The sequence below is a fragment of the Heterodontus francisci genome, chromosome 19, assembly GCF_036365525.1.
Source record: "Heterodontus francisci isolate sHetFra1 chromosome 19, sHetFra1.hap1, whole genome shotgun sequence".
NCBI classification, from domain to species: domain Eukaryota; kingdom Metazoa; phylum Chordata; class Chondrichthyes; order Heterodontiformes; family Heterodontidae; genus Heterodontus; species Heterodontus francisci.
In genome coordinates this window covers 86,068,682-86,086,508 of record NC_090389.1, presented here as the reverse complement: position 1 = coordinate 86,086,508, position 17,827 = coordinate 86,068,682, and the positions used below count along the sequence as shown (strand labels likewise).

At 44.6% G+C, this 17,827-nt stretch overlaps 1 protein-coding gene across 2 annotated transcripts in view; it reads right to left on the bottom strand.

The window, feature by feature from the left end:
• abtb1 (ankyrin repeat and BTB (POZ) domain containing 1) overlaps nt 1–17,827 on the bottom strand; it is an 83,654-nt gene that overhangs the window by 19,155 nt on the left and 46,672 nt on the right. For both annotated transcript variants that reach the window (XM_068052154.1, XM_068052153.1), the window contains 5 exons: nt 16,678–16,794; nt 15,196–15,311; nt 10,785–10,883; nt 6,064–6,231; nt 2,291–2,491 (listed from right to left, as the gene is read on the bottom strand). In XM_068052154.1, coding sequence (XP_067908255.1) covers nt 2,291–2,491; nt 6,064–6,231; nt 10,785–10,883; nt 15,196–15,311; nt 16,678–16,794 — 701 coding nt within the window. The remainder of the gene's footprint in view (nt 1–2,290; nt 2,492–6,063; nt 6,232–10,784; nt 10,884–15,195; nt 15,312–16,677; nt 16,795–17,827) is intronic.

The following is a 17,827-nucleotide window of genomic DNA, read 5'->3' as shown; positions in this document are numbered from 1 at the left end:
CACCCTCCTAAATTGGACACCATTCTTTCAGTGTTGCTGGGTCAATATCTTGGAATTACCTACCCAATGCAGTCACATTGGCAGAGGAATGTAGTGGTTCAAGAAGGCCCAATACCAAGGCTGATAAGAACGTACACAGGAAAAACACAGAAAAGGCCATTAGGCCACAACAAGCCTATATGCTTTTGATGCACTAAATCTATCTATCTATGCCACTACATGCCTCAATCCAAGTCTTCTCTTTCTGAGCATTTAACTGTATCTTGAATCAGCTTACATTTCAATTATCTTTCCTTCATTACTTTTCTACCTGACCCCATCTTCTCACTCTTAACATTCCAATGTTTTACTTGCGACCCCGAGCATTTGAACTCTTAATGTACAGTGAATCATTTGCATGGAACTATTTTATTAATTGCTTTAACAATCTTAAACTAAGGTCATCTTGAAGTCATTTCCTGTTAAAACAAAATAACTGTAACTTTCTAAACCTGTTCTCATAACTAAATCCCCCAGTACCCAGAACCATCTTGAGGGTTTGAAATTGTACACTCAAGGGCAACAAAAAGCTTCATGTGATTAGGTGATCAGAACTACACACTATTCTGGTCACCCAATACAGCTGGGATCTGAACAGCATCTGATATTTAATTTTATACACCAACTGAGAAAAAAAATTGGTTTGGTATTTAAGCGAAGTTTTGCTTATCACCAGTTTTATATTTCCTGATTTTGCATTTTTGAGCTAATAAACGTTATTAATTCTCACCAAAGCCTATGACCTCGTCAGCAGACGTGGTCTCTTCAGACTACTAGAAAAGATTGGATGCCCACCAAAGCTACTAAGTAACATCACCTCATTCCATGACAATATGAAAAGCACAATTCAGCATAGCGACGCCTCATCAGACCCCTTCCCTATCCTGAGTGGCGCGAAACAGGGCTGTGTTCTCGCACCTACACTGTTTGGGATCTTCTTCTCCCTGCTGCTCTCTCATGCGTTCAAGTCTTCAGAAGAAGGAATTTTCCTCCACACAAGATCAGGTGGCAGGTTGTTCAACCTTGCCCGTCTAAGAGCGAAGACCAAAGTACAGAAAGTCCTCATCAGGGAACTCCTCTTTGTTGACGATGCTGCATTAACATCGCACACTGAAGAGTGTCTGCAGAGACTCATCGACAGGATTGTGGCTGCCTGCACCGAATTTGGCCTAACCATCAGCCTCAAGAAAATGAACATCATGGGACAGGACGTCATAAATGCCCCATCCATAAATATCGGCAACCACACTCTGGAAGTGATTCAAGAGTTCACCTACCTAGGCTCAACTATCACCAGTAACCTGTCTCTCAATGCAGAAATCAACAAGCGCATGGGAAAGGCTTCCATTGCTATGTCCAGACTGGCCAAGAGAGTGTGGGAAAATGGCGCACTGACACAGAACACAAAAGTCCAAGTGTATCAAGCCTGTATCCTCAGCACCTTGCTCTACGGCAGCGAGGCCTGGACAACGTATGTCAGCCAAGAGCGACATCTCAATTCATTCCATCTTCGCTGCCTCCGGAGAATCCTTGGCATCAGGTGGCAGGACCGTATCTCCAACACTGAAGTCCTTGAGGCGGCCAACATCCCCAGCATATACACCCTACTAAGCCAGCGGTGCCTGAGATGGCTTGGCCATGTGAGCCGCATGGAAGATGGCAGGATCCCCAAGGACACATTGTACAGCGAGCTCTTCACTGGTATCAGACCCACCGGCCGTCCTTGTCTCTGCTTTAAAGACGTCTGCAAACGCGACATGAAGTCCGGTGACATTGATCACAAGTCGTGAGAGTCAGTTGCCAGCGATCGCCAGAGCTGGCGGGCAGCCATAAAGGCGGGGCTAAAGCATGGCATGTCGAAGAGACTTAGCAGTTGGCAGGAAAAAAGTCAGAAGCGCAAGGAGAGAGCCAACTGCATAACAGCCCTGTCAACCAATTTTATCTGCAGCACCTGTGGAAGAGTCTGCCACTCTAGAATTGGCCTTTATAGCCACTCCAGGCACTGCTTCACAAACCACTGACCACCTCCAGGCACTTACCCATTGTCTCTCGAGACAAGGAGGCCAAAGAAGAATTCTTACAATGCCAGCCCACCTGCCCCTTCAATTCTCATGTTTGCTTCCAATGGATCCCATAGTGTTGGTCACTCTGATTAGCTCATGTCGGTGCGTCAGAGATGCTGGTCCCTTCTGAGGATACCTAAAGTTAAAAGTCACACCTGTTACATTACCAGTCTAAACAAAAAAATCACCTTTTCTATGATTTTAGCCATATATTCCGTGCACTGGTCCTCAAGTCGGGAAAGCCTGAAGAGCTTTGCAGTCTTCCAAATGTTAACAACGTTGTCCTCGGTCAGCATCGTTGCAAGGGTCTTCCCACACAGCCTCTTCAAGCCTGGCAGAAGATACATGTCAGCAACACACAGCACCTCATATACGTTTTCTGTGGATAACTGTAAGCAGGAGAAAATAAAAAAGGGCTATAATAGTCTCTCGTCAAGATGCAGTGACTTTTTCCTTTCTTAATTTTTTTCGTTTACTTTTTCCTTTTCTCTCATCCTCCCCTTATGAAGGCCCACTGGTGACATTAGTTCAATGGTGCCTTGCCCAAGAGGTCATTCTTTGACAGCGAGCATTTTCTAGTTTATGGATCTATTCTACCCTGAAAGGTGGCCTGGGAGTGCTCGTAAAGTCTTTGAGTAGCTTCTGGTTTACTCAGGGTATGGTTATGTAGAAATTATGGTCCTAGACTAGACCAGATGTCACTAGTTCAAAGTCCACTTGTGGCAAGTTATGAAACTGAATTTAGTAAACCTGATTAACGTGTGGGCTGGCCAGGAAAAATAACTAAAAAGCTGCAGGATTGCCCAAAAAAACCCAACCAGTTGACTAATGTCCTTTAGGTCTTGACTACACAGTTGACTTTTGCTACCCTCCCATCTACTCAGTTGTAAAAGCAATCCCTGTCGCACCTTCTCAGGACAGATGGGCGGCACAGTGGGGCAGTGGTTAGCACCGCAGCCTCACAGCTCCAGTGACCCGGGTTCAATTCTGGGTACTGCCTGTGCGGAGTTTGCAAGTTCTCCCTGTGTCTGCGTGGGTTTTCTCCGGGTGCTCCGGTTTCCTCCCACAAGCCAAAAGACTTGCAGGTTGGTAGGTAAATTGGCCATTATAAATTGCCACTAGTAGAGGTGGGTGGTAGGGAAATATAGGGACAGGTGGGGATGTGGTAGGATTATGGGATAAGTGTAGGATTAGTATAAATGGGTGGTTGATGGTCGGCACAGACTCGGTGGGCCGAAGGGCCTGTTTCAGTGCTGTATCCCTAAACTAAACTAAGACAACTAGGCAGAGGCAATACATTTGACTTTGCCTGAGTAGCACACATCTTGCAAAAGTCTTTTTCTTAAAAAAGATGTGCTTGCTTGCATCTTGGCAGGAGAGCTGCTCTCCAAGAAACTGCAGTTTTTTGGATCACCTTGTATGACCCATCACACTCTTAATTGTCTCCTAGAATCACTAACACAATTAGAATGGGTGTAGTATTCTGCTGTTTCAGCCAAAGTCCCTCCAGCAGCCAGCCTTCCCCGCACCCCACTAACCCCCAAAAAAAGAGTGGGATCAGTTAAGTGTCTTAGGGGCATGGTACATGTGATAAATTTCCCCAAAATTACTTTACTTCCTCTGCAACTACAGCCTCAAACACTCACTTTCTGCAGCTAAACAGGTGGTCGGCAGACCTACTCCCAGAGTTTCACCAGTGCTACCCTACATTCAATTATTAGAGGAGTAAAATCAGGAAACACTTCTCCCTACACAAAGGGTAGTAGAATTTGTTCTGCTCCAAAAGATTGTGGATGCTGGGGGTCAATTGGAAGTGAATTGGAAATCACTAAGATTTTTGTTAGATAAGGGTAGCAAGGGATATGGAGAAAAGCTGGGAAAATGGAGTGGAGGTACAGATTAGCCATGATCCAATTGAATGGTGAAACAAATACGAGGAGTTGAATGGCCTCTCTCCTGTCCCTACTTTCCATATTACAGTGCAGGCTTTCAAACTAGGATCTGTGTATCTGGGGTTGCGCATACTGTAGTCTGCATTTTTCAATTCCTGCTTTTGTTGATGAACTAACATATTCTTTCTGCTGCTGTAAACTAATAAGCATTTTCTGAAATGATAACTGTTTGCTTTGGGTAGCTGACACTATCTTAATAAATGAGAACTGGGTCTATAGATCACAGCAATATATTTAACAGGCAATACATTCTAGTTACTCAATCTGAAAGCTGACTTGGGAGACTCTGCAATCTGGTTCAAGTTCACAAATCATTACTGCTACCTAGTGGCAAACTGAAATGCCGCACTGTAAAAGCGCCACAATTCCTTTTAAAACAAAGTTGGTTGTACCTGTCTACATAGGGACCATTGAACCTGTTTATTTTGTTCCTTCTCACTGGATTATGCCCCTGTTTTCTCCTTTCGAATTGCTGTTTTCTACAATACAGCCACAATGCCATTCCCAACCCAGGCTCAAATTGAGAGGGAAGCATTTAAGTATAGTGTTGCTTTAAATGTTGAATCCTGAGGATGGTGCATGATCAAATTGTTCCCAAGAAAAAGATAGAAAGAAAAAAACATTTTTATACAGCACTCTTTCATCCTTAGGACTTCTCAATGAGTTGCTTTGAAGCATATTTACTGTTATGTAAGTAAATATGACAGCCAATTTACGCAAGGCAAAGTCCCACAAAGGGCCAATGAATGAACAGCCAGTTAATCTGTTTCTGTTATGTTGGTTGAGTGAGGGATGTTGGTTAGGACATTGTGAGAACACCCTGATCTTATTTGAATTGGTGCTGTGGGATCTTTCACTTTTACTTGAGCAGGCACGCAGAGCTTTGATCTAAAAACTCATCCAAAAGATAGCATTGGAGTGCCAGCCTGAATTACTTGCTAAAATCCTGGAGTTGGACTTGCAACTACAACCATCTGATTCAGTGGACAAAGCAACTAAACCAAGCTGAATAGTCAAGATTGATTCCAACTTGCAACTCCACTTCCACCACTATTGGCATACAGGTGCCTGTGCCACAAAGCTCAGATTTAATTTAAGGACCAATTTCACACCACATCCAGTCCTGTTCGTGCTTCGCTTCTGGCTCTTCCTTGCATTAGAATATAAAATTGACAAGAAAATGCTCGAAACCTTTACAATAGCATTTTCTGAATTAGAAATGCCTCTAGCATATTTCTCTATAGTAGACCCAGTAGCACAGCTCCACTTAGTATTTTTCCATAGGGCGATTGAGTTGCTAATTTTGATGTTCCCCACAACGACCAATAAATGCTTGTCCTCTCTCCCTGATCCCTTCCCTCAACGGTTCTGTTTTTGTAATGTATTCTAATTGTTTACACCAGCAACATTGCTTTCATAGGATCTTACAGCACTGAAGGTGGTCATTTGGCCCATCACACTTGTCAAAGAACCATTCAACCCTGTTTGCTATGTCTGAATTCAAAAATAATCGGCAATGATTCACGTTGATAAGCTCTAGAAACACTACCATTATACAAGTTTGGAAGGTGATTTGAATAAAATGCCTGAGTTTTGGTCACACAAAGTGATTGCAGGGAACGAAAGATGCAAATTAGATTGTTCTATTCTTTTTGATGTTTTAATTTTCATTATAAAAGCTATACTCAAAACAAATGGTAAACAGGTGTACCCCCACCGTACAAACTTTTTTTTAAGTGTGGTATATCAGTGGAACTAATTTATTTCCTATCTACGTGCACTGGATGAGGAAAATACTATTTAATTACCTCCCAGGAACCAACGGAAAAAAAAACTTAATTCACTGTCTTTGGGGAAAATCTGTCAGAAACTGTTCCAACATCACTTTGCAAAAGCACTCCTGATTTACCTCATCTTCCGCTGTGCTCAAACAATCTTAGTGATATTGGTCTTGCCCCTGCCCCTCAGCTGCATAAAACATTTCTGCTGGTTACTGTACCCAATCTTACCTCAGTATCATCGCTGTAGATATAGTAAAGGATTCTGATGAAGATTTCCTCTGTCATGTTGTGGAGTGTCACCATGGGGATACTGGGCTGACTCTGAAGTTCCTCGCTTTCAGAGAAATGATCCTGCAGCAATGCTCTGAAATAATCACTGCGACTGCAAAAAAATGCCTGCAAGTACAAAAACAAGATACCAACATCAATCCTGCGCAACCACACAGTATTTACAGCACAGATGAAAGTGATTCAGCCCATCATGTCTGTGCCAGTTCTTTGCGAAAGCAATCCAAAACTATTCCCACTGCCTTGCCCTCCTCTCTATAGCACTACTAGTTGTCAGGAGGAGCAGTGCATGAAGTTGAACAGCCTAATTCAGGAGTTCTCCACAGAGTCTGCAAGAAGATTTCAAGGGGTCTGGAAGGGGACTGCGGGTGCAGGAGGACAAAGAAGGAGCAGTCCCTGTTACCACGCCCTTTCGCAAAGGCTGCACTCATTAGATCCCTGTTGCCTCCTCTCCGGTGACCACAATGCTGCTTTTGCCTGGGCTTCCTATGCGTGATGCGTCATTAAAGCTGAGGCACACGGTGGGGACCAGCCGGCTCTGCGCTTTCCACCATCCCTCATTCACTCACTATTGGCTGCCTGCACCCTCCCAGGCTGCTGCGTCAGATATTGGGAGGGGAAGCAGCAGCACCGAGGCAACATTAACCACCATAACAGTGGTGGGACTCCAGCGGGGGGACTTCCAGCGGAGAACATTGAAAATAACACTGAGAATGAGCATCGAGAGAAATTAAACTTATTTTGAAATTAAAACAACACTAAAGCAGTTTTAAATACAAAGTGACACCTGACAGCGCAGAGCATGCGCAGAGCGATTGCGGACATTTGCCAGCCCGCCAGCGTGAATGTGCACATGACCTCACCACACAATGACGTCCTCACCCCTCATAGACATATCCATTCACCCGAACAGTACCCCGCTCTCTCCCACCATTGATGCTTCAATCGCCACTTAACTCCGCTTCCTGCCACGCCACTGTCTTCCCTCAGCCACTCGCACCCCCCCACCCGCATCCCCCTCCACCCCCATCCCTCAGCCACTCGCTCCTCATGGCCCGCCTTGCTTCTTCGGGCAGCATGGTGGAAAACGATCGAACGTGGGAGCAAGTGGTCGAGAGGAGGGAAGCGGGGCGGCATGGAGCTAGCGGCTTTGTGGGGGGGGGAAGCAGCCAGAGGCAGAGGGAAGTGGCGAGGCTGGAGTGAGTGGCTAAGGGAAGGCAGCAAGGACCCAGCAACAAGAAGACGGGTGGAGGAGAGAGCGGCAAAGAGAAGCACAATGGCAGGAGGGAGCGGGGGACTGCTGGGGGTGGGATAGAGGTGGCGATGGCAGCCATTGAGGGAATTTCGGGTTGAATTTGTTTCCGGTAATAAATTGAGCAGTGCCATCTTTAACCCTGGCAGCTGCCTGAAACATCACAGACAGTGACTTTTCAGTGGAGGAGGCTGCATTTGCGCACGTGCTGGTAAACGCCTGCTCAGGTCTGCAAAAAAAAAAACCCGACCTGAGCCCAACAGAACCACATCAGACACGAGCCTGACCTGGCCCGAGTCCTTCCATTTTTTCCCCGTGCCCGACCCGACCATCAGTTAACTTACCTTTCGTTTTGCACTTTGTTGCTGATCTGCACAAGCTTAAAATAACTAACAAAACGACCTTTCTCGTCCAAAAATTAAAGTAGCATAGGAGCCACTTACCTGTGGCCCGACCCGAGCCCCGGACCCGGAAGTGCAACCCAACCCAACCCGACCCTGACATGTCGCAGGTCCCGTCGGTTAGCCAGCCTTTATGTGCTGGTACTGCGCCACCTAGTAGTTGCGTTGTCAGCAAACTCAGCCTTTTAAATATAAAACAGGGCTGGTGCATAAAAACTGCCAAGCCCAAATAGAAAAGGGGCAGGGACTGAAAGGTCCAATCAGAATGTGCATCATTTTGTGACCTGGCACAGAGGCATGCTGGCAGCAGTTGAGCACCTGGCAGGTGATGTGTGGGATATGTTAAACATTGGCCAACCTGAAACTCTCACCAGTCCTCCACGTTCTGTCACAAGAAAAAGACAGCAATGCCTTGGACGGTGCAGGCATTGCCAGAAAAAAAATTTTTTTTTTCAATTTATTCATGAGATGTGGGCATCACTGGATAGGACAGCATTTATTGCCCTTCCCCAACTGCCCTTGAGAAAGTGGTGATGAGCTGTCTTCTTTAACCACTGCAGTCCATGTGGGGTAGGTACACCCACAGTGTTGTTAGGAAGGGAATTCCAGGATTTTGACAGTGAAGAAACTGCAATATAGTTCCAAGTCAGGATGGTGTGTGACTTGGAGGAGAACTCCCATGCAACTGCTGCCCTTGTCCTTCGAGGTGGTAGAGGCTGTGGGTTTGGAAGGTGCTGTCGGAGGCTTGGTACGTTGCTGCAGTGCATCTTGTAGATGGTATATACTGCTGTCACTCTGTGTCGATAGTGGAGGGAGTGAATGTTTTTGGATAGGGTGCCAATCAAGCGGGCTGCTTTGTCCTGGATGCTGTCAAGTTTCTTGAGTGCTGTTGGAGCTGCACCCATCCAGGCAAGTGGAGAGTATTCCATCACACTCCTGACTTGTGCCTTGTAGATGGTGGACAGGCTTTGGGGAGTCAGGAGGTGAGTTATTCATCGCAGGATTCCTAGCCTCTGACCTGCACTTGTAGCCACAGCATTTATATGGATACTCCAGTTCAGTTTCGGATCAATGGTAACCCCCAGAATGTTGATAGTGGGGGATTCAGCGATTGTAAAGCCATTGGATGTCAAGGGAGATGGTTAGATTCTCTCTTGTTTCAGATAGTCATTGCCTGGCACTTGTGTGGCGCGAATGTTACTTGCCTCTTATCAGCCCAAGCCTGGATATTGTCCAGGTCTTGCTGCATTTCTACATGGACTGCTTCAGTATGAGGAGTTTCAAATGGTGCTGAACATTGTGCAATCATCAGCAAACATTCCCACTTCTGACCTTATGAGTGAAGGAAGGTGATTGATAAAGCAGCTGAAGATGGTTGGGCCTAGGACGCTACCCTGAGAAACTCCTGCAGTGATGTTCTGGAGCTGAGATGATTGACCTCCAACAACCACAACCATCTTCCTTTGCGCTAGGTATGACTCCAACCAGCAGAGAGTTTATCCCCCGATTCCAATTGACTCCAGTTTTGCTAGGGCTCCTTGATGCCATGTCAAGGGCAGTCACTCTCACCTCATCTCGAGTTCAGCCCTTTGGTCCATGTTTAGACCAAGGCTGTAATGAGGTCAGGAGCTGAGTGGCCCTGGTGTTAAAGGAGGTCTGTGGAACTTTTATTACATGGAAGAGGAGGGCGGTGCCACAGAATCAAAAAGGTTCTCATTGATAATGCTATTTCTTACCCTTTATTTCATACAGTTGACTACCTCACTGGACTCCCGGTGTATCTGGGAGCATACTGGAGACCAGTTTTCAACTTCCAGTGTTGTAGCAAATCTCCTGATTGGAGCTGGGAAGAGAACACATTACCTGGAGTGCTCCTGGGTGACTTCAAGGATATAAAGCTGTCTAGGATCAGTTAGCACACATCAACGAGATCCCCAAATAACTATCATTGTACTTTTCTTTCTCGGTGTGACTCCTGACAACGCAGAGCATGCACAGAGCTATCGCACCATCAGTGCATGCGAACATTTGCCAGCTTGCCAGTATAAATGCGCACGCTGACATCACCACGCAATGACATCCTCACCCCTCAATAGCTGCGATCGCCAGCTCCATTTCCCCTAACAGTACCCCGATCCCTCCCACCATCCCTGCTTCAATCACCGCTTTCCCACCTCGGCTGCTGCCTTCCCTCAGCCACTCGCTCCAGCCCTCACTGTTTCCCCACCTCGCTGCTTCTCGCCCCCACTCAGCCACTCTCTCCCACACCGCCCCCCCCCCCCAGTCGCTCTCCAACGCGCCACCCGAAGAAGCAGTGGGGGTTGGGAGGCAGGGAACGAACCGATGAAGCAGCGAGGAGGGCAGCAAGTGGCCGTGGGCAACGGGGGAGCGTGGGTGGGGTGGTGGGATGAGCGGGGAGCGAGTGGCCAAAATGACAAGACGGGAAGCGAGTGGCCAAGTGGGGGGAAGTAGAGAGGCCTGAAACGAGTGGCTGGGGCCGCGGTTTGGGGGGTGAGCGGGGAACAAGCGGCAAGACAGGGAGCGAGTGGCCAAATGGAGGCAGCAACGAGACGGGGAGCAAGTGGCGAGTAGACGGGCACGGGAGGGAGCAGCAAAGAGAAGCACGATGGCAGGAGGGTGCAGGGTACTGTTGGGGGTGGGATGGAGGTGGTGATCACAGCCATTGAGGGAGTTCGGGGGGTTTTTTGTGATAAATTGAGCAGCGCTATCTTTATTACTGTCACCTGCCTGAGACGACGCAGACAGTGAAGTTTCAGTCGATGAGGCTGCATTTGCATCGGTGCCAGTATTGCCTTTCTTTTTAAAGTGTGCACAGAAATGTGCATGCAATTGTCTTTAAGCGGGACACACTACATGCTAAAATAGGTATATTGGACGAGCGCTAAATTAATTTGTAATGACTTCTTAAAAAGAATCAAAAATTCCAGCCAGAACACATATTTTAAATAAAGGTAACTAATAGGCAGTTTCAGCATCATCATACAGACCTTGTGACACAGGAAAATGTAGCCTTCCACTCTGAAACTTAGATCAGGGTAACTGCTAACGTTGTCTGTGCTGTCGAAAGGCAGCTCACCAAAACCAACCTGGGACAGAAAGAGTAGGAGAAAATCAACACAATTTTATTACAAGCAAAACAAAAAGACTGACATTACATTTCCAGGCAAATGAAATAAACAAAAAGGGCACAATACATTCTGCAGGGGAGGCTTCCCTGACTAGAAAGAGCTCCCTCTCTTACCCACCCCGCCAGTCTTTGCTTCCCCCAACCCCACAGCCAAAATTCAAGCCTGGACCTTCACCTTCTAATTATAAGTTCCATTGCGGGATATAAGCATTTATTGTCCACCCCTAGTGAGAAGGTCGCAGTGGGCCTCCTTCTTGAACCACGTCAACCAGCGTGCTCAGTCGCAGTTTGATACAACAAAGTGGCTTGCTAGGCTACTTCAGAGGACAGTTAAGAGTCAACCACATCAGCTGTGGGACTGGAATCACATACAGGCCCAGACCGGGTAAGGACAGCAGGCTTCCTTCCCTAAAGGGACATTAGCGAACCAGTTGGGTTTTGAATGACAGTCTGCCAGCTACTTGGTCATTTGTAGTTCAACTTTTTAAAAACTCCATTCAAATTCTGCCATAGTGCGACTTGAGTTTACATTCTCTGGATTATTAATCCTGGTCTTTGCATACAAATCCACTATCACACCCCTTCCACATCAGTAAACTAGGATTGTGCAACACTAAGTTATTGAAGAGCAAAGCAACCAAAGAAATGAACACCAGGAAACAAGGCTGCACAGATCAGAAATACTTACAAAGGAAGAAAGAATTTTAAGGGGAGAGCGATGAATTGTAGTTTTTTTTCAATTTAGCAAAATGAGGCAGAGTAAAATTTTAAAGCCAGGTGAATTCCCAAAATTATGAGATTAGTGCAATTGATTTGCTTGGTTACACTTAAATGGCCCCTTTCATGAGCTTTCCTGATCTCGTGCAACATTGCAGTACATGGCAGCAAAATATACTACATGCAGTGAGTGTAGAGATTGGCAGAATCTGCTGCACTGTGTCAAATTGCTGGCTTTTCACAAGATCCAGCATATAAAACCAATCCCCTACATCACAGCTGCCATTTGGAACATGTCAGGCAGCACCTTACCACATTCAGTGGGTAGAAAAATATGTACAAAAGTATCACTTACATACCCACATTTAAGGCTTTAAAGAACCTTCTATATGTGGCATTACAATGTATGAGCTAGTGTGAATTATATAGGCCAGTAAAGTTATAAAGCAACAAGGGATTATGGATTCTTGAATAAATTTTCCAAGGATTCTAAACTTTGAACAAGCATAGAAGCACAAACAGAAACATTCTAGATCCAACTGCAAACATCTAGCCAGTACTGTTTTACAAATGCAAACTAGGTGAGTATCTCGAAATAGTTCATAGTCAGCTCTTAAATCAAATTGTTCAAACCTTAGTGAATCACAGACATTATTTGCTCAGGACTACCCTCCTCAAGAGTTTTCTTTACCACATAACTTGTTTGGGATTTTTTGAATGTTGCTCTCAACTCCAAAATGAAGAGTGAAAGCAGGGAGGTTGAAGGTAGAAAGATGAATGAAAGGTTTTAAAATTTAGACTGCATCTATGTTGGCACTTTCACATTGATGCAGAGTAGTTTTGGATGTGCATCAAAAGCAATAGTGGCAGGGCAACTCAAGACCAAGTGCGCCAAAGCACCTGAAAATGGTCCCACTGCAGGTGGTCATCTCACATGCGACTGAGTTGCTAAAGATAACAGATCTCAAAAAAAGAAATAAAAATGATTAAAACAAGTGCAGGGGAGAATATTTGGTTTAGCTGGTAGCTTTTTCGCCTCTGAGTCAGAACACTGTGGGTCCAAGTCCTACTCCAGACACTTGCGCACATAATCTGGGCTGACACTCCCAACACAGTACTGACAAAGTGTGGCACTGTTGCAGGATGTGTTTTTTTGGATGGGCACGTTAAACCGTATGCCTTTCATGTGATGTAAAGGATTCCACGACACTATTCAAAGGGCAAAGGCGTTCTCCCCGGTGTCCTGGGCCAATATCTACCTCTCAATCAACATCACTAAAACAGATTATCTAGTTATTTACCTCATTGTGGAACCTTGTACTGTGCAAACTGGTTCCTATATTTCCCTACATTATAACAATAACTACACTACAAAAGTAATTTATTGGCTATAAATTGCTTTTGGAGATCTTGAGATCATAAAACGTGCTATATAAATGCAAGTGATTTCTTCGATTTAGTTAGAAAAAGTAAAATTACAGTTAAATTAAACAAAGAAATATTGTACATACACTTGCAAACATTGGATTTTTGAGACCAATTTGTTAGGCTTAAATTGGAGGGCGGGGGGGAGGGGGGAGTCGAATTTTGCAGGAGTAATATTTTCAAGGGGTTGAAATCCATGCTCACTTTGAGGTCACAAAACATGAGCAAAAGCCCAATTGACATCAAAAAGTGAGGGGTGCATGCTGGGGGGGGGGGGGGGGGGGGGGGGGAGAAAGAGTTGGGTATGTGACTATCAACAAGACAGAACTCAACAGTAGGTCTACACCCGCCACCCCCCAACACCACCTCTCTCCACCGATGTCCATGGGATTGTTGCTTGCCATTTTTCTTTCTCATTTTTATTACCTAATTTACATTAACAAAATAGCAGCCACCATGGAGACATAATTAGTGTACACAAATTTAAACAAAGGTCATATGCAATTTTACATACTTTTTGTTACATTACATGGAGCAATTTAATAATGAAAACTAGTCAACACTGAACGCACATTAAAATGCATCAAAATCATTCTCATCGTTGTCTGCAGCTCTGAATAATTCTTCCCAATCACCTGCTGGAATTGCATCATCACATGGACCATCAGCAGCAGTTACGCATCATGTATTTATTGTTCTTCCTTGACGCCATATTGACAAAATGTGGGAGTCCTAGTTGAACGTTTGGGTATTTATACTAGTGTGTAATTAGAATATTCTGTCTGCGTTCTGAAAATGTAAGGTTACTATCACTGAAAAACTACGGTCAACCTTTACACGAGATATACGAAAAATTAAAGATTTTTTGGCCAAAAGTCATGGGTCAACTTTTACACAAGATTGATTTTTACTCAAGTATTTACGATGGAGCGTGTCCAAGGAAAAGATGAAAGGGACAACTACTTGAGCTCAAGCAAAGTATTTACATTTTCGAATTTTTATGTAAAATGTTTATTTTAGTAGTTTGGGATTAATATTGCAATACATATTGTAATCTTTACTCATATTCCTGTGCATTCATGGATCATTGATTCCCCAATCACAGAACGATACAGCACAGAAAGAGGCCACTTGGCACATGGTGTCTGTGCCATCTCTTTGAAAGAGCTATAGAGTTAGTTCCACACCACTGCCCTTTCCCCATAGCCGTGCAAAATTTTCCCGTTCAACTATTTATCTAATTACTTTTCCAAAGATATTATTGCATCTGTTTCACTACCCTTTCACAGTGCATTCCAGATCTTAGCAACTTGCTATGTAAAAAAAAATTCTCATCACCTCCCCCTGGTGAGACCACATCTGGAGTATTGTGTGCAGTTTTGGTCTCCTTATCTGAGGAAGGATGTTCTTGCCATGGAGGGAGTGCAAAGAAAATTTACTAGGCTGATTCCTGGGATGGCAAGATTGACGCATGAGGAGAAATTGGGTCAACTAGGTCTATATTCACTAGAGTTTAGAAGAATGAGAGGGGATCTCATAGAAACCTATAAAATTCTAACGGGACTAGACAGGCAAGATGCAGGGAGGATGTTCCTGATGGCTGGGGAATCCAGAACCAGGGGGTCACAGTCTCAGGATACAGGGTATGCCATTTAGAACTGAGATGAGGAGAAATTTCTTCACTCAGAGGGTGGTGAACCTGTGGAATTCTGTACCACAGAAGGCAGTGGAGGCCAAGAGATTAAATATATTCAAGGAGGAGATAGATATATTTCTTAATGGCAAAGGGATCAAGGGATATAGGGAAAAAGCGGGAACAGGGTATTGAATTAGACGATCAGCAATGATCTTTTTTGAATGGCGGAGCAGGCCCAAAGGGCCGAATGACCTACTCCTGCTCCTATTTTCTATGTTCTTTTGCCAAATACATTAAATCTGCTCTCAGGTTACCTATCCTTCTCCCACTGGAAAGAGTTTCTCCCTATTTACTCTATCAAAACTTTTCATAGTTTTGAAAAACTCGATTTCCCCTCACCTTAACCTCCTCTGTTCCAAGGGGAAATCAATTCAAAAACTTTGAGGTCCTTTGCAAAACATATTTTATCCAATTATTAAAAATAGAAACATACCCGCAGTTCAGCGGGCAGGGCACAGTCAGCGAGCATGGCCAGATCATCCTGCAGCCTGCAGTTTCCATCAGGTTCCAACGTCAACACTTTCACCCAGGTCCCAGGTTTTGAGGAGACTGCATTAAAAATAAAATCAGGAAATGTAACAGCTCCAGCATCTACTTCTAAATCAAAAAAAAAACAATTGTTTTAATACAGCACTACTCAGAACACAGCCCAGAGGATTATTTTCCACCCTCATCTCCTTCAACCTGGGCGGCACAGTGGCGCAGTGGTTAGCACTGCAGCCTCACAGCTCCAGCGACCCGGGTTCAATTCTGGGTACTGCCTGTGTGGAGTTAGCAAGTTCTCCCTGTGTCTGCGTGGGTTTTCCCCGGGTGCTCCGGTTTCCTCCCACAAGCCAAAAGACTTGCAGGTTGGTAGGTAAATTGGCCATTATAAATTGCCCCTAGTATAGGTAGGTGGTAGGGAAATATAGGAACAGGTGGGGATGTGATAGGAATATGGGATTAGTGTAGGATTAGTATAAATGGGTGGTTGATGGTCGGCACAGACTCGGTGGGCCGAAGGGCCTGTTTCAGTGCTGTATCTCTAAACTAAACTAAACTAAACCTGTATCAGTCCAGCAACTCCATAAGCCTTTTGGATCTATTCACATGCTTGCTGTGGGCTGTTGCCTGAGCTGGTTTCAGTACTATTCCATCTCCCTTAAATTGCTCTTTAGGAAAAGAAAATGCTATTAGGAAGCAAGTCAATTCCAGCAAGTGACAAGGACCCATGTTAACAACTTTTTAATATAATTAGTTTCTTTCTCCTCTTTCCTTATGGGAAAGTAACTGGCCTCCATTTAGCCACTGACCACTGCCCACAGCAACATGACTGAGATCAGGAGTGCGCTGTATGGGGGAATCCCAGAGGCAGAGCCAAGTCCTGTCCATGCACTGGTGTGGCCGCAGCATTCCTGAGTTACCTTCATGTGTGCTTCACAACAAACAAGTTAGAGATGTGATTCTAGACCAGACAGCAGCGGAAGGTTTCAACTTCAATAAACAACTCTACAATTAACACTTGAAAGGATCTTATTTTTCACCTCTTTCCCTTTCACTCTCATAAGTGAGCTTAGACAATGAGTGTCAGCAAGCCAGAAGAGCAGGGGAGCTTTCACCGGTAATCTGGCCGATATTTATCCCTCAACATACATCACCAAAAAAGATCATCTGGTCATCACGTTTTACAAGATCCTGCTGTGCAAAAATTGACTGCTGCGTTTCCCTACATTACAACAGTGACTACACATCAAGAACAGTTCAATGGCTCTAAAGTCCTGAGGTTGTGAAAGGTTCTACATGAACACATCTTTCTTGTTAGGTTTGGTCACCAGGAGCCTACAAAAGGGAGGAATTAGTGATAATCAAAGAAAACATAAAATTCTACTTTTAAGAGATTCAGTAAGTTAGGAAAGTGAGTGCTGTAAAAACTTACCAAACTCATACACTTTTTTGCATTTGCTTTCCAATTCACTGATGAGTTCTTCTAACTTGCACTGCTTTGCTAAGATTTTAAAATCTTCAACATTTTCCACTTCAATATCTAGGTGGCCTGCGGAAACAGAAATAACCATGAAAATTGGTAAAATCTCTCCTTATGAAGGACAAAATTGGAAAAAGATGGGTCAATAAATGACAGACAACACAGATTTTCTTTTATAGACAAATCATTTCCCATAAATGTGAATTGTGAAATACTGGAGACGACAATTGATGTTGTGTATAGGGACTTTCAAAAGGCTTTTCATAAAGTGCCACATAATAGACTTGTTACCAAAATTGAAGGCTATAGGATTAAAGAGAGCGACAGCATAGTTACGAAATTGGCAGGGTCCGAGACAGAAAGCAAAAAGAGTAGTCCTGAACAGTTGGTTTTCACACGGGATGGAAATATGGAGTGGTGTCCTCCAGAGATCAGTGTTACCAGTGCTGTTCTTTTCATATATATTAAATGGACTGAACCTGTGTATATGGGGCACAATTTAAAAGTTTGCAAACATCACAAAGCTTGGAAATGTATTAAATAGTGAGGAGGATAGTAGCAGATTTCAGGAGAACAGAGACAGAAGTGCTGAGTGGATGATCCATCTCGGCCTCCTCCTGCAGGTCCCCAGCATCACAGATGCCAGTCTTCAGACAATTCTATTCACTCCATGTGATATCAATAAATGGATACAGCAAAGGCCCTGAAAACATCCTGGCTATAGTACTGAAGACTTGTGCCGCAGAACTATCTGCGCCGCTAGCCAATCTGTTTCAGTACAGCTACAACACTAGCATCTACCCGACAATGGAAAATTGCCCAGGTATGTCCTGTCCATAAAACGCAAGACAAATCCAACCCAGCCAATTACCGCCCCATCAGTCTACTCTCAATCATCAGCAAAATGATGAAAGGTGTCATCAACAGTGTTTTCAAACGGCACTTACTCAGCAATAACCAGTTCACTGATGCTCAGTTTGGGTTCCACCAGGGCCACTCGCTCCTGACCTCATTACAACCTTAGTCCAAACATGGATAAAAGAGCTGAATTCCAGAGGTGAGGTGAGAGTGACTGCCCTTGACATCAAGGCAGCATTTGACC